Raw genomic sequence first — 16,074 nt, 5'->3', positions numbered from 1 at the left:
GATCAGTGCGCGACGCCGCGTATAGCTGCAATTCAAAACAATTCAAAACATGATTCAGTAACTTTTGATTCGAAATTGAGATCTTAGAATGCTGCTTTTCTCGGAATGTACAGCTGAAGCTTAGCTGAAACTTCATCAGGTTAGTTGCTCAGTATGCTTCATTAGATTTTGAACACTTTTGTTGCTTCAAACGAACAAAATGCACTAATTACAAATGATGGACTATAGCTTTAAGCAAGATACTATAACCATTATTGCTTTCGTCGGATGGGACGGAAAGCCATAGCTAGTCCCGTGTGTTGTGTAATGCAATGCACGTAAACGAACACAGTAACGCTTATCGCTAAGAGAAGGGGTTTGCCCCGGTGTTTCTCCCCTGCCGAGTATTTAGGAGAAGAACCAACCAAGTACCAAGTATGCATAAAATTTAAGTTTTACTGTTCAACATTTGCTAACTGAAATGGTCATAAATGTACCTTCCACCCATTGTTCGTCGTGGCCATGCGTGTAGGTTGCATGTACCGTGGACCAGATGTACATGAAACTTGAGAAAATAATTATGTCACGTAACAGGAGAATTCTAAATAAACACAATCAACAGACTATAGACGCCACCAGGTCCATTGACGCTTGTATAGCAGGGTGTAGACCTTTATCATGCTGCCACCATTTCAGTCATGTTCCCTGTATCCAACAACAGTACTGAATGCTAATGTTTTTGTGCAAACAGGAACCAGACTATTTTTTCTTCCAGCCTCGCTTTGGTTACACTGATTTGAATGGGGAACAAAATCAAATGGCTACATCATGGTAAAGTTTGTGTTCATGCATGGAGAAAATCTCCAGTGAACTTTACCACTGTCGCTCAAAAAGAACAAAAACAACGGCTTTCTCACAACTATGCAGAAGGAAAAAAACACAGCCCCCACAACGAAGGGAAAAAACGAACGATTAAAGTTAAATTTGTACAGTTTTAGGCCCACTACTCACAAATCTGGAAACGCTACTGGTGTCCAATGTGTTTATTTTTTCCGTATTCTCTTCTTGGTAGATAGGAATGGAGTTGTTACAGGTTATAATTCAAGTGAGACAATTTTGTAAAACTCATAAATATAAAATTAAATGGCTGACCTTTGAAATTAAATACCCTTAAATATTGTAATTAAATCTTTCTCGTGTATTAGCAGGGCATATAAAAAGTAATAGATATGAAATTACACACCTGGACCAGACTGATGACTATTCAACATCCTTTTGAGGCCCCCCAAAAAGTCTCCGGTTTCTGGTATGCGCGCGTGTCGCCGTAGCCGTGCGCGTCGGCAAAATGAAAAAGTTTTTTTTTTCAATAAAAGATGATGTCTCAAAACCGCCAAACTCACTGGTTTGACTGGAATCCTGCTGCTTCACAATTTTAACGTGTTTTTAGATGGGGTATTGATCGAGAATAAGCTTTGTGGCCTCTCCGGACTCCCATATATTTGCACTAGGTTTAGTCGGGCACCATTTGCAGTCATCAGCCGACATTTGAAGCAAAAAAAAACAGGTAAAAAAAAAAAAAAGCCGCGTCGCCGCACCACTTTTTGGGCAAGCTCCATACCAGAAACCGGAGACTTTTTTGGGCCTAAATGGTCTATTCTTGCATGACCACCGTGTTTGCTAGTGCGTGTCTGTAGGCCGACGTACACACAATGAAGACTCGATAAACAATTTGGCTGTGCAGTCAACCACAAGTTGAAGCATTTACTATATACCATTTCATTAAGCAAATGCTGAACAGTCAAACCTATAACTTTCATTCATACGGATTCAAGCATTTGCTTGTCCCTAATGCTTTTACTCCAATGTAAATGCTTTTGCTGTTTGCTAGTAAACTTCCTAGTATTTGCTAGTTTTTACACGTACATGTACATACATGCCGGTGTTTACATACTCAGAGCTGCCATCAGCCAACAGGGGTGGTTCTTTGCAGTCGGTGCTTCCCAGCTCTCACTCCACAGAATGTTCAAGAAATGGTCGGCCACCCATGCCCAATTCCTCTTCTCAAATCTGTACAGCTTTTTGTATTCTGATAATTAATTAAACGCTCCCTCCTCCGTGCATCATATATACCTTTGCCTGCCGAACCACATGTATAAAAGCTGCTATTTTGCATACTAGTATTACGTCTCTCTTTTTAAAGTTGCCCCGACCAAGCTTTGAATAATGACTAGTAAATACTCCCAATCTGTATTTACTCATTTTTATTCATATGAAGCAAATGCTAATAGTCTAGCAAAAAAAAAGGTACAAAAGTAAAATCTAAATACCATTACCTTTTAGCAAATAATTTCCAGTAAAAGAATTTGCTTCATTAATATTCATATATAGATGCGAGGAAATGCGTACAAATTGGTAGTAAAAGCAATTGCTAGTTTTTGTACATACCACCCGTTATTTACAAACGTGTCATGGTCATGCGTTTAGGTTTCATTGTAATACCATGGACCAGATGTACATGACACTTAGCAAATATTATGTCAACAGGAGAATTCTAAATAAACACATTCAAAACGCTATAGGCGCAATCCACTCTGTTCACAAGTACCCCCTCACCGGCAAACAAAGTACAGTTGGCGTAATTTTTTTTCCTAGGAGGGTTAGGGGCAATATCATGAATAATTCAGTTTTTCCTTTGAATCATTGCAAGACTTAGGTTCTCGTTCTATTTTCCCCTTAATTTAAAATTATCTCAGTGATAAATTTGGAGAAGAAAAATAGCTGATGAAAATGAGCAGCGACGACGTGGATTCGAACCAGGGATCTTTGTATCCATAGCTCATCTCGCTATCCACTAGGCTACTGTGTGGTAGCTCGACGACAACCGTTCTTTAAAATGCTTTAATGTATTGTAACTAGTTGAGTAACTAACAACAATGCTGTTGATGTCATTGTCCGTTCTCATGGATAAACATGAATTATTCATGACATTGCCCCTAACCCTCCTAGGAATAAAAATTACGCGTACAGTTGGGGGTGACCGACCGACGCCATTTTGCCTGACTGCAATTTTGCCGCGAGGCGCGGCCGTGCGTGTACATAGTACAAATCCCTGGTGTACGTGCGTCACACACAAGGAACGGTGCGCGTCAACCAGCTAAATGTACCGCCCATGGGACGTCGTTGCTAGGTAAAAGAGCGCACTCTTTCGTTGGCGCACGGAGCCCATCTGGAATTGTATGTATTGTATATAGTTTATTTAAAGCTATAGTCCATCATTTGCAGCCATCCGAAAAGTAACTGGGTAATTATTGTTGAAAAACATACTTGGTTGAAAGATAGTAAGGGGACTAAACTCCCTGTGAAATTATTCTTTCTGGCAAGCTGTCATTTTGAAGTAATCAACGAAAGAAGGCCTTTCCAACGGTGCGTCTTAAGACGCACCGTAGGAAAATTTAAATTAGTAGTTCGTTTTGTTATTCGGCGAAGCGCGCAAGCATTGGCACGACGCACACGCGCGCGCAGTTGCTATAATTCGTCGGATCAGTGCGCAACATCGCGAATAGCTGCAATCGGCACAGTGAGGACGCGTCTCGGACGCTGAATTCAAAACATGATTCAGCAACTTTGGATTTGAAATTGAGATCCTAGAAAGCCGTTTTTCTCGGAATATACAGCTGAAGCTGAGCTGAAACTTTATCACGTTAGTTGTTCAGTATCCTTCATTAGATTTTGAACACTTTTGTTGCTTCAAACGAACAAAATGCACAAATTACAAATGATGGACTATATCTTTAAACTTTATGTGACCGCATTCGTATTCTACACCCAATACATTGGGCGCACCCTGCTATATTGTGGTACCTTTATTACCACCGTTCACGGAATTGGTTCACAGGAAAAGACTTGAATAATATGGTTTCAGTGAAAAAAACGTGAACTAACTTTAAAATGCGCTTCTGTCCTTTATTCGCATTTGTCGACTTTTATATTTTAGCTTATAAGCTGGGTATATCTGTTAAGGAGTACATTCAAGTTCTTTAAAATTATAATGAAAATTGTTTTAACAAAAAAAATAGACCAAACTGACTTAGTTTGATCTATGTCTGTACTAAAAAGGGAACATACGGCTTTTGAAGATTTTTTCATGAGTTTTTGCATTTTGTTGATGTGCAGTTATGTACAGTATAATCAAATGAAAAAAAAAAGTTTAAAGTGCTTTTTACGTAATTTTTTTATTGGCTTTTTATGAAAAGCTAATAACTAACATCCAATACTAATACGAAATCTTATGCCCAAAGCTTTGACCTAAACTGTATTAGTCATAAGCCACTTTCGGACCAAACCATTTATTGGTCATTGTTCTATAAAGATCATATTCACGAACTTGTGGCATTTGTGATAATTCGGGCGATTCACATTGCAGTGCGCCACCAAGAGTTTGCCACGGAGAGTTCGTTTTTCAAGGTCGACACGGTCGACAAAACATGGCCCATTTGACCGAGTGTCAGTAGAAAACTTGAGCTAATTTGTTATAGATTGGGGCAAAGCGTTCTGCCGCCTTACAAAAAAACCCACCATATTGATAAAAAGAAAAGAAAAGGGCCAACAGATCCTCGAATCATACGCTTACGAACTTTCTGGCCGGAAAAACTAACAATTTCAAATGTCCCGCGCTGCGAATTTGTCGACCATCTCCCACAATGCACTGGCAAACTCTTGGTGGCGCACTGCATTGTGAATCGCCCGAATTGTGTGGTGCTGACTTGATGTTTCATGGACGTCGTTCACGAGAAAGCCATCTTGGTCGGGTTCCCAGGGCTAAATGTATTTTATTACTTGTGAACTGTTGAATGGGATGGTGCCAGTCTATTTATACATTCTAGCCTCACATTCATTTATGTGTGGCTTAAAACATTAGGGTAGCAGACCAGTAAATAAACTTCCATAGACCCCAATGGTAAATGCTCCCACTTCAAAAATTCGGGAAAAATACTCACAACTCTCCAAGGTGTTCGAGACGCACATCAAATTAAAGCTTATTTCATCATCTTTCATTTTCTTTTCAATTTTTGGGGGTCAACTGATGACTTTTAGGAGAAATTTCCATCTGAAGATGATCACCCCTGAAAATAGTCCTGAAGCCCATCGCCATTTTGAAAAACGATGCCTACACTCCATTGCAAAATAGAGCGCTTTTAGGGTCCAAATTACATCAAAATTACACAGAACTGCAAGCTCCCAGTCCTGTGCACGGCTTCCACCCATATTTTTTACAAACCCTCAAGTTCATGGCCCACAGCATGCCCAAATACCGAAGATTTTGAGGGCATGCAATCGTGATTTGGCCGGCGCAGGCAATTTCGGACCGATTTACTGGTCTGCACCCTATAAGGGGCGTGTTTAATCACACATTTAAAATTGTTCATAAGAGCAGACTGGTGTGTAATTCACTTTATGTCATTGCTTTCATTCGCTGCGCAAGTTCTAAAAATGAATATGAATTCAATATGGCGGACTCGTAAATAAGGCCAATGCTCGAAAGGATTTTATCTTATCAACATATTTGTCTCGAAATCGTTTAAGCCGTATACAGCTCCGTTGGCAAGTGCTCCAGTAAATAGGTAACGTGCTTTATGCAATGCTTAGGCGAAATTTAATTTACTTTCAGTACGATGCTTTCTACCCCCTTGAGTGACGCCATAGTCTCCCTAATTCTCATCTGGCTCGAGGTATGACGATGGAGCAACCAGAAACATCTTCTGGATGAACATCGAGACGGCATCTATAGTAAGAAGGGCATAATGGAAGAACTGAAATTGGAAGTCACTAAGGGTGTTGTGATAAATAGTCCGCAATTTAGAGTTAGAAAATAAGAAGTAAATGCCGTAGTACAGAACCAATGTGACGTGCGAACCTATGGTGGGCCCATTTGAGCAATACTCAGAATAATTGGTGGCAGCAGATAATTAAATGTAAGGGGAGTCAGGTTGGCATTCGCGTTGCGGGACTTTCCTCGCCTTCCACCGGTATGGCCCTGGTTCGAATCCCACCCGGGCCAATGTGTGGATTAGTTTTTCAGTCCCTACCTGATTCCGTGGGTTTTCCCAGAGAACATTCTTCTGGAGTTTTCCTCCCACCTCCAAAACTGTAACTTCTTCTCATTGTCTCCTCTCTACAGGTTTCGTCAGGCTCTCGAGCTACAGTGCCTAGGGCGCTTTTGAGGAATCATTGGTTTCATTACCAGAAATAAATAATAACAACATTACATAATAAAGCTATTTTTTTAATCAGTACGATATTTTGCATAGTTGTGATAATGTTTGGATACAAATTGTAGCAGGATTTTACAGCTTGCACACCGAGGCTACCAATTTGAAATCAAGCCTGAACACGTTTTCAAAGTTTAAGTGACGTCTGATTAAGGGCCACAACTTAAGCCAACTAAGTTGACTGTAGCATCGTAGCCTTACATACCCATAAAGCCTGGGCGATACTTTTTCCAGACGAACAAAACGTAGAAAATGACGCCGATTCCCATCAGGATAGCGACCAGATAGAGATAGGCCAGCGTCGGCTCACTGATAATCGGTGCCAGGACCATGAAGAGACAGAAGATTGCTGCTGCTATGGGGAGCACTATTGGCACCTTGGGAAAAATGCGGGAAAAGGAATCAGAGGTAGTATGTTTTTTTAATTGGTGATGTAAATTGGAAGGAATTTAAAACCAATTTGAAGTAAATTTCTTTGGTAATAAACCCAAAAGGTCCACTGAAACATTTTTTGTGTGCAAATAGCAAGGCCTTTTACCCTCTCGCATTTCAAGCAGAATGTGTGAGGCGTTCTGGCAAAATGAGACAAAACTGGGCAGATGTGGAAATGCGGATTTGCGGGTATTGAGAAAGAGAAAACAATTCTTACAATACTGTTGCACGCCAATCTGACATTTCGTTGACAAGTTATGTCTGTTTAAATTTCACGTTTATCGACAAGTCGAAAAGGTAAAACACAGAGAGAAATGCCTTTAAAGTTTTGAGTTTTGTAGTCGTTAAAATGTAAGATGGCAATTGCTTTTCCTTATTTTTTTTTTATTCCAAGATTTGTATATTATTTCTTTAAATTATGTGTAGTAGACATATCAAATGATACAATTATCGATCAATGTGAAAGTCGAAAGAAGATCACCCGACTCAGTTTTTTGTTGTTGCATTTTTCTCCACTGCGGCCTGTGACCAGTTCCGTCTCATTTCGCCAAAACGCCTTACATGTTATTACAATGGAAATGAAATAAATTGTAGAGAAATTGCAATTAAAACAAAACAAAACAAATGTGCCGGACAGTCAATAAACTTCTTAAAGATTACCTTGAATGGACGATGGTGGTCTGGGAATCGATACCGAAGAACCGGAATGGCCAGGAAACCGAAGCCGAAGAACAGCCAGGCCGCGAAACTGAAATAGTTCAACACACTGTTGAAGTCGCCGATGCTGACCATGATGGTTGCAATGGTGCCCTGAGAATCGAAATGACAGAGTCGTTATTGTGAGAAAGACAAAGAATGGATTTACACGTGAATGGGGGGTAAACAGAAACAAAATTATGGTGTTTCAAATGTCAGTCTTCTGGTAAAATAAAAACAGTTAACGTTTACGGACGAAGATGCAATGTTGGGTTACCAGCCATAACACCATTCAAGAACACTGGCTGAGACTGGTATTTAGCAAATATGCTATTTGGTATGAATTTCCAAAACAAAATGTACCGTAATTTTTGTGGCCACGCTTTCGAATTTCCCGGTATTCGAATCTTTTTCTAATCCAAAAAGTCGGAGGCACTCCAATTAAAAAAACAGCAATTATTCTTTTAAACATATTCTTTATCTAGCATTGTATTGTTATGTTAAAAATGTACGTGAAAGTACCTACCTGGAAGACTATGGATGGTAGCGGTGTATGTCGAGTCACACTGACCATCGATAGTGCTTTTACCATGTGGCCCTCTCTTCCAGCAACATAGGCATTTCTATCAAACAGAAAACACAGGTGTTTCTTAATTTCAAACTACTGGTATTCAAAAACGATTTCGATGAAATAATGTATACATAGGGGTATATTTGCAGCCATGTTTTATTATACTCTTTTGAATTTAGGTATATGTTGCTCTGGTACCCAGGGGCAGTAATGTAGATAATGTATATATTGTAAACGAGAACATACAGCAATTATTTTACTGGGTACAATGTATCTTAAAATATAGATTTAGGAAGAGTTAACATTGCGATCAGAAAAGCAAAACGACTTTTTACCTTGGCATAGCTAGAAGTCCACTTAGAAGATTGCCAAAAGTTGAAATACAAACGCCGAGCGGAACGATCCATGCCATAGGCCCCAGAACACGTTCAGCAAACGTCTTGTGCAAAAACAAACAAACAGACAAACAAACAAACGAAGGCTTTTAACGACAAATTTTGCACATTTTATGATGAAAGTCAACATGCAAGTACAAAGTTGAAAGTTGAACAATAAACAGTGAGCTACCTTTTCGCAGTCATTCAAAATGTAAGCGAAAGATTTTAGTATGAAATCATTCTGATCTTTTATTGAGGGGTAAGGCGCCCTCCAGCGTTCATATTCACTTACAACGGCCACGGCGTTCGAAGCAAGGACCTCATCCGCGGAGAGCAGTGTGAAGTACGCGATGTTGGTGAAGAGATAGATGACCAATACGGACGTCATAGAGATGCATATAGCCAGAGGGATGTTTCTACATGATGTAAGGGTAGGTAGAAAGACATTTGAACCAAACAAAAACTAGTTTACGGTGCTACGATACAGGACAACGAAATTGAATATTCACGATGTGTTGAGAATGTTTTAAACATTGTGTCCCAGTAAAACTGTTTAGCAAAGAAGAGACTACGATGAACAATTATATTCGAATTTATTCACCTTTTGGAGTTTTTCACTTCTTCAGTCAGCAAATTGAGAACATCCCTACCAATGAACAAATGAAAAGACAGTTAAATTGGTACCTAAACAAAATGGATCAATTGCTGTTATTCATTTTTTTCAGGTTTTCACATACATGTGCGTTTGTTTCGAAAATTAACTTTAATCATCTCCCTGTTTAACTTTTTGTGGTTTAACGTTTTCCAGCTGAAAAGCTTCATATTTTCTTGTAAGCTGTGCAATCGTTTACCGTTTGGTGGGTCGTTAAAATTTATTTAAAATGTCAGTTTATTCGATTAATTTCAAACCTAGTTTCCTGATTTATCTACATTTTCTCGAATGATTTCTGCAATGGTAACCACATACCAAGAAAGTTTACCTACCAGCCAGCAAAAGCCCACAGTCCCTGATACAGAGCGGTGCCGTACCCGAACACATCAGCCGATGTTCCCTCGAAGGACACGGTGGGATCCAGGTGCCTAGTCTCACCTTGGATCATCTTGACAATCCCACAGCCGATGATGATGACCAGAATGAGAACCTTGGAGGTCGTAAAGGCGACTTGAGCGGAGGCTGAATGCCGCACGCTCATGCAGTTGATGAAGACACAAAGCACTATTCATACCAAAAAAGAAAACCGTAAGTGAAGGGCAAAACCTCATTGATTCACATCACCCCAACACATTCCATGTTATGAATAATCAAGATTATACTCTGTGTACAGATCTTATAGGGCCCCCAGAAGAGATGCAACAACTGGCGTCGTAAACGTGGACACAATATGTCACCGGTGCTTGTGTTCAAGAATTTACGAAGATGCTTCCACCATTTTGTGTCTCCTTAGCCTGACATGTCGATGACATGACTTATTCTGTTTTCTATGCCATTTTACTTCCGTCACAATTGCATAAAGTGTATATTCTGTTGGTTACATTTTTATGAATACCTACAACTGATCGTTCGTTCACAAGCTGTATTTATAGTTGCCTAAGATAATGCAAAAACTGCATCTGTCTGATGGCTGATATACGAATTTGAGAAATATTTGCAAAAGACATTCAAACCTCTTGACCATTTTACTAGGTGACATCTAATTTCAGAAAAAGTTTGGAGGAAGAATAGTTCTATAGAATCACGAATTGAAATTGACTTTTTTTTTGGGGGGGGGGAGGTGGGGGTGGGTATTGAATTAGTAATTGACCTACTCATTGCGAGAATGCTGAACAGCTTGGTAACCACCGATAGTGGCAAACATTCTCCAGGCGTGACGTACTCGCTGACGTAGGTGCCAAAAGTCAGCGCGTTCAGAGCTGACCCGGACGGGTTGATGACAAGAACGTTGGCCCAGGAGACGAGGAACCCGGGCAGGTCGCCGTAGGCCTGCAGAATATAGGTGTAGGTCCCCCCGGATTTGTGGATGGTTGAGCCAAGCTCAGCGTAGCACAGTGCAGCTGCGGATGACGAATAACAATAATTATGATCCACGTTTATTTTTCTCATCGATCTGAATGGTTCAATATCAGTGATACGTTGCTATGCTAGGAAATGTATAGGCTTATCTATTTTTCCAAGGAAATCGTAGATTTAATGAAGGCCAGAAACACTTTGAACACTCTGTTTCTTGAGCTTGCTTGGCATTTATTAAGGGAATAAATGTGTGCTTGGCCAGTTTTGAACACTCTGTTTAAGACTGGTTGGAGTCTGGATGCTGATAATTACCCGATCCGAAGGCTACCGTAATTCTCAGCATCCAGACTGCAACCGGACTTAAACAGAGTGTTTTATACCGGCCAAGCACATTTTTATTCTCATTAATAAATATCTTTTCGGTCAAAAAAAATCAGAACTTTTCGGTCCAAAAGTCAAACAAGTCCAAACTTATAAATATTTTCAAAGATTTGTTTTTCAACAATTTTACTTCATGTTTTTCGAAACGCCCCTGCAGCTATATTATGATAATGTGCATGTCGTAAGCAACTCCTTATATGGAGATTGGCGTGCGCGACGCACGTAATACGCGATGTCGCGCAGAACGCAGCTGTGTCGGTGTAGCGTGAGCTAGGGACTGTGAAATACTGACTCACTGGTAGTATTGCGCATGCCTATGTGTGCATTGTGAACGTTTAACCAATAAAACGGTACTAAAACTAAGAAGTCACAATTTTATTTGACACTGGAAAAGTGTTTAAGACCAACCAGCCAGTCTTTATCAACTGCTTAAAACCGGCATTGTGACGGGCTCGATCTCGACCAATAGCAATGGGCAAACTGCCTAAGGTGTTTATAAATTGTGTTTGATGGATCAAAAATGTCGTAAAAAAATATGAGTCATTCAAATGCCCAAATGAATATTCCTTAAATAGTTCTACACGTACCTTTTGAGCCCTTTTTGTTCTTTTTTGATTTTGTGGTTTTTTTTTGGTTGTGTATGGTATTAAACGCCGTTTACACAAGAAGTTGTGCAAGTCATTTGCAGAGTAAACCACCAGGTGTTAATTGCCTGAACAGCAGTGGCGTAGCCAGGAATTTTTCATGGGGGGGGGGGGGCGCTTGGGGGATGGAACATTTCATGGGGGGCGTCATGTAGATCAATGATAATTTTTTTAGAAACTCAAAATCTCAGTGGGGGGGGGGGGGGGGGGCGACTGGGGGCGACAAGGTTCCATGATGGGGCTGTCGCCCCCCCCCCCCCGTGGCTACGCTACTACTGAACAGCTAAATCATATATCCAGCGCCTTGAGTACCTAATATTTGGTAGATACGTGCGCTATATAAGACTCCGTTATTATATTACGAAACCTTAGACAAGTAACATATGGACAATAGTATATAGTGCGGATTCAGTTTGTTGTTCCTTTCAGTATAATGGATGCTTGTGCTATGACAAAAAGATGATTGTATTACCAAAAAAATTATGACCTGTAGTGGCCTCTAAATTCGCCTTGTGTAACATTACACGCTTTTCGTGTACTGCATATAAATTATGTTTGGTGTCAGTGTAAACCAAAACCTCACGCGCCATTAATTAGTCGTGCTAATATATTTAAGTGATACTATGTGACATATGGTGTTATTGGGGCTTTATATTTTACGACCAAATTATTATGCAAACGAAGTATACTTTATATACGTGAAATCAGATGCTGCGAGGGTATAAAGTTACTCATGCATCACAACGCACTCGTTATCGGGAAGACAAGTCCTTGAATTAGCTTGTGTTGAAATTGCTAGTTTAGTCCAAAAAAAGTGTCCAGTTCCTGGCATGGAGCCTGGCCCAGTGCGGCGACGTGGTTTTTTAAATATTTTTTTTAAACTTTTTTTTTCTTCAAATGTCGGCTGATGACGGCAAATGGTGCCCGACTAAATTTAGTGCAAAATATATGGGAGTTCAGAGAGGCCACATAAAGCTTATACTCGATCGTAACCACATCTAAAAACACTTTAAATTGTGCAGCAGCAGGATTCCAGCAAAACCAGTGAGTTTGGCAGTTTTTAGACATCATCTTACATTGAAAAAAAAAACTTTTTCATTTTGGCGACGCGCATGGCTACGGCGACGCGTGCGCATACCAGAAACCGGAGACTTTTTGGGGGGGGGGGGGGGGGGGGGCTTTTAGAGCGTATTTTTGTGGAACAGTTTGCGCATTGAATGGGTTTTGTATTTTGCGCAAATGACCCACACTGAAAATAGATCGATCCAGTAAGCCCCGCCCACTGCGCACTGGACAAAATAACACGTGCTCCTCTCCAATGCCACACTGCACTTTCCTGCCGCGCGCATTATACGCGCGTGCACGCATGTCGGACTTTTGTGCACGCACGTCGGACATAAATCACGGCTGTTATTGGTCAGAACACCACGGGGCGGTGCTTACTGGATCGGTCCATTATGCCTTCACTGCACTGTTCATATCCGTTCCGTTGGCTATCCGTACAAGGGTCTCCATAATACTCACATACTGAAGACATGATTCCACATATCACCCACACGACCAGACTCATGCCTACGCTGTACGTCCCTCGCAGGATCCCCTGCGGTGCCATGAAAATGCCGGACCCGATGATGAACCCCATGATAATCGCCACACCCTTTACCAGCCCAACCTCTTTCTTCAAATAGACTCGTCCGTTGTCCGTCGCCGGCTCGTTCCCTTGCTTGTTGTTGCGGGACGCGACCATTCTTTGGCGGGTTGAAACTGCCGTCTTGTCATCTCCTTCCATTTCAATCTGACAAACGTTGCCACAAAAAAGACAATCCAAATACAAATGTGAGAACACTTGCTGGTTCTTTCAATTGTGAGTTTTCTTACCATGCATTATAAATGAAAATGTTTCGTAAATGTCATTTACATAAAGGCGCAGTAAAAAGTTGGGTGGGGCTATAGTACATGTATATAGCAGGGTTTGACCTTAATTTTTTTTTTCACTAGCCAGCCGGGCTACTGAAACAGATTCGTAACCGGCCCGCGGGCATTTTCCAAAACCCCCTTTTTTTCTTTTTCTTTTTTACGGGTATGCGCATACATGTAAAACGTGTATCCTGAGGCAATCTTGTTAATGTTTTAATAAACAGATCTAATAAGTTTTCCCTAAACAGCTAATACTGTGGCGCGCTCGTCAGTCTATGGATAAGGAATTACACCCACACCAACAAGAGCTGACTATCCCACAAAAATATTTAATGACCTTACATGCGCATGAGCGGTTATAAGCAAAGAAGGGGGGACTACGTCACGAACGGAGGATTCAAGTCCTAGGCCTGTCCGTTTGTTGGAAATATACCAACGCTAAAGGAATAACAGTTCACGTGGTAAGCAACCTAGAGGTGACCAGGGAACCTCAATAAACCTCACTACACATGTGTCTTAGAGAACAAGAAACAACTCTTCATTTGGTCCAATTAATACACAGGCTTAAAGTTCAATGAGTGGCAAATAAACCTCGCAGAACAACGTTCCCCGCTGCTCTAGGTTTACCCCTATAAAGTAAGCCTTACACAACAATAACCTCTTATTGTACAATGCTTACAACAATTAACCAGCCTAACCAGGCTCTATGTAATTAACCTCGTCGATTATCTAGAAAAATTATCCCACAGTGGCAAGAACCTCACTGCGCACACCCAGTGCGATCAACAGCAACAAGTTATGAACTGCACACACTGATTAAGACTTTACCAGAGTAACCCTCACATGCAACCTAGCATACAGAAATCACTGGGCTCAGGTTACGGAGCGCGGTTTATAACCCCGAGGTGACTCCTGGCGACAAAGCTCGACAGGCGACAGGCAACCCAATTCCCGACCAGGGAATACTGCTGCACATACCACACGAACCTTAGGTCCCCAGTCACCAGCTCAACCCACAGCAACTCAGGCTAATTTCCCCTTACAACAAAAGGTCTAGCTTGCTAATGATTACTCTAAAGTCTCACCATTCGCCCTTGACTTGCACGCCGCGTTGCCCAAACTATCTCTACGTCTACTAGCTACGCACGAGGTTTACTCGGAATCGGAGCTCATCGCTAAGTTTCCACTAATCGATGTTCACTCAACGGTGTCTTTAGACGGACTGCCTATAAAACTCTGACTACGCGCTGTACCCTACGCACGACGTCGGGAACCAGGTGAGCCAAGGTAAACTCGCACCAGTCCACCGACTGTTTCGCCACAATACAATTAGGCCTACAGGTTTGCTTTCTGAATTTAATAAGTTGTTTCTTCCAGTCCTTTCATCTTTGCTGTAGCCCAATAATTGTTGACTCGTCAGCCGAGCTACTGAAGGAATAGTATGACTAGCCCCCCGCTGTTTCGACTAACATAAAGTCGAACTCTGGCCGTAGCGTAAACCTTCAAGAACGGAGTCTGAATTTATCTTACCTTTTAAACCCACAATTGACGAAATCCCGCCAAACTGAGGTGCCAATTTATTTTTTTTACTCAGATGCCTGTGGAAAGTAGTAGTTATCAATCCTGCCCTGTTGCAAAGATCACTTTCCATACATACATTGGCAGGGGCGTACTAAGAGGATTAAGTGTGAAACTATTGCCCGGTGTTCCACGGATCAACATGATGTACAAAATGTTCATTTAATTTAGATGTATGCTGACAAAAGTAATACGCACCGATCTGTTAAATTGCACCCCACGACGCTTTGACCAATTACAGCCGTGAATAATGCTCAACATGCGTGCGCAGAAGTCCGCGCGCGTGTAACACGCGCGTCTGGCAGTGTAGCATTGTAGTAGAGGCACATGCACGTGATGTTGCTCACGTGAGGTGAGCAGTGGGCGGGACTTAATGGATCGCTCTATTCCTATTGGCTTAAGCTATAAGCACGGCATGTTTTCACACAGCGCGTTGTAGCAATCGAACCGGCTGCAACGTTAGTCTTGGGTCCAAGACCTTCATATTGTTTATTCCTCCATCACATCACTCTCACAAACGATCGCTGATAGAGGGCGCTATCATCCACGAACCGCTATCATCCACGAACCGCCCTCTATCAGCGATCGTTTGTGAGAGTGATGTGATCGAGGAATAAACAACAGGAAGGTCTTGGACCCAAGACTACTGCAACGTAAGCTTTCGTGGCCGCGCCGATGAACTGGTACAAACAGCGCAGATGGTGAATTAGACATCTGAAAAAGCAGCACTTTCTGATTAGCCTATAAAGAGGATGAGTATGCTTCTAAAGCAAAAATAAACTACAAACTAAGTCTAAATGTGAAAATCAAAATTGGACAAAGTTCGACATGTTTTTGTACATGGTGGAAGTGTGGCCTTTATTTACGGATGTAGTCCAGTAAATTGGCCACATTTTGGGGCTATGACCGTACTAAAGTGCCTGTGACGTACGGCCAGAGACTCCCAGAGAGGCATCAGGCTTGTATACGACCATTGGTATGGTGCTTAAGAGCATATCAGTGGGTCAATGTTTGGTAAATAAACTGTATGCCTGTCTGCACTGGCAATATAATTACCTTTAACCTGTAGCAGGTCTCTGTTCTGTGAAATATGCACCGACAAATCCAAGGTTACCTTTTGTATCGGGTGCAATTGTAAAAGTTCGTTCATTCGATTCCAGTGCGTATGGGCTTCCATATGATTCACCTCACTTCTCGGTCTCGTGATATAAATGGTAAGTTG

At 41.4% G+C, this 16,074-nt stretch overlaps 1 protein-coding gene across 3 annotated transcripts; it reads right to left on the bottom strand.

The window, feature by feature from the left end:
* Window positions 1–5,623: 5,623 nt before the first annotated feature.
* LOC119725651 (b(0,+)-type amino acid transporter 1-like) lies at window positions 5,624–16,071 on the bottom strand. 3 transcript variants are annotated; one of them, XM_038197135.1, is made up of 11 exons: window positions 15,909–16,071; window positions 12,882–13,152; window positions 10,131–10,376; window positions 9,309–9,540; window positions 8,926–8,970; window positions 8,617–8,740; window positions 8,283–8,386; window positions 7,903–7,999; window positions 7,341–7,490; window positions 6,454–6,625; window positions 5,624–5,761 (listed from the first exon to the last, which is right to left on the bottom strand). In XM_038197135.1, exons 2-11 carry the CDS (start codon window positions 13,144–13,146, stop codon window positions 5,688–5,690), a joined length of 1,509 nt encoding a protein of 502 aa, XP_038053063.1. In that variant the 5' UTR covers window positions 13,147–13,152; window positions 15,909–16,071; the 3' UTR covers window positions 5,624–5,687. The 3 variants fall into 3 exon arrangements, with proteins under 3 accessions (XP_038053063.1, XP_038053065.1, XP_038053062.1); XM_038197137.1 differs by lacking the exon at window positions 15,909–16,071 and adding an exon at window positions 14,805–14,989; XM_038197134.1 differs by lacking the exon at window positions 15,909–16,071 and adding an exon at window positions 14,360–14,483.
* Between the last annotated feature and the right edge of the window lie 3 nt (window positions 16,072–16,074).

The sequence above is a fragment of the Patiria miniata genome, unplaced genomic scaffold (genome assembly GCF_015706575.1).
Source record: "Patiria miniata isolate m_02_andy unplaced genomic scaffold, ASM1570657v1 HiC_scaffold_19, whole genome shotgun sequence".
In the NCBI taxonomy this organism is placed as follows: Eukaryota; Metazoa; Echinodermata; class Asteroidea; order Valvatida; family Asterinidae; genus Patiria; species Patiria miniata.
The sequence above is the reverse complement of the archived record's forward strand: the minus strand, read 5'-3'. Positions and strand labels throughout refer to the sequence as shown.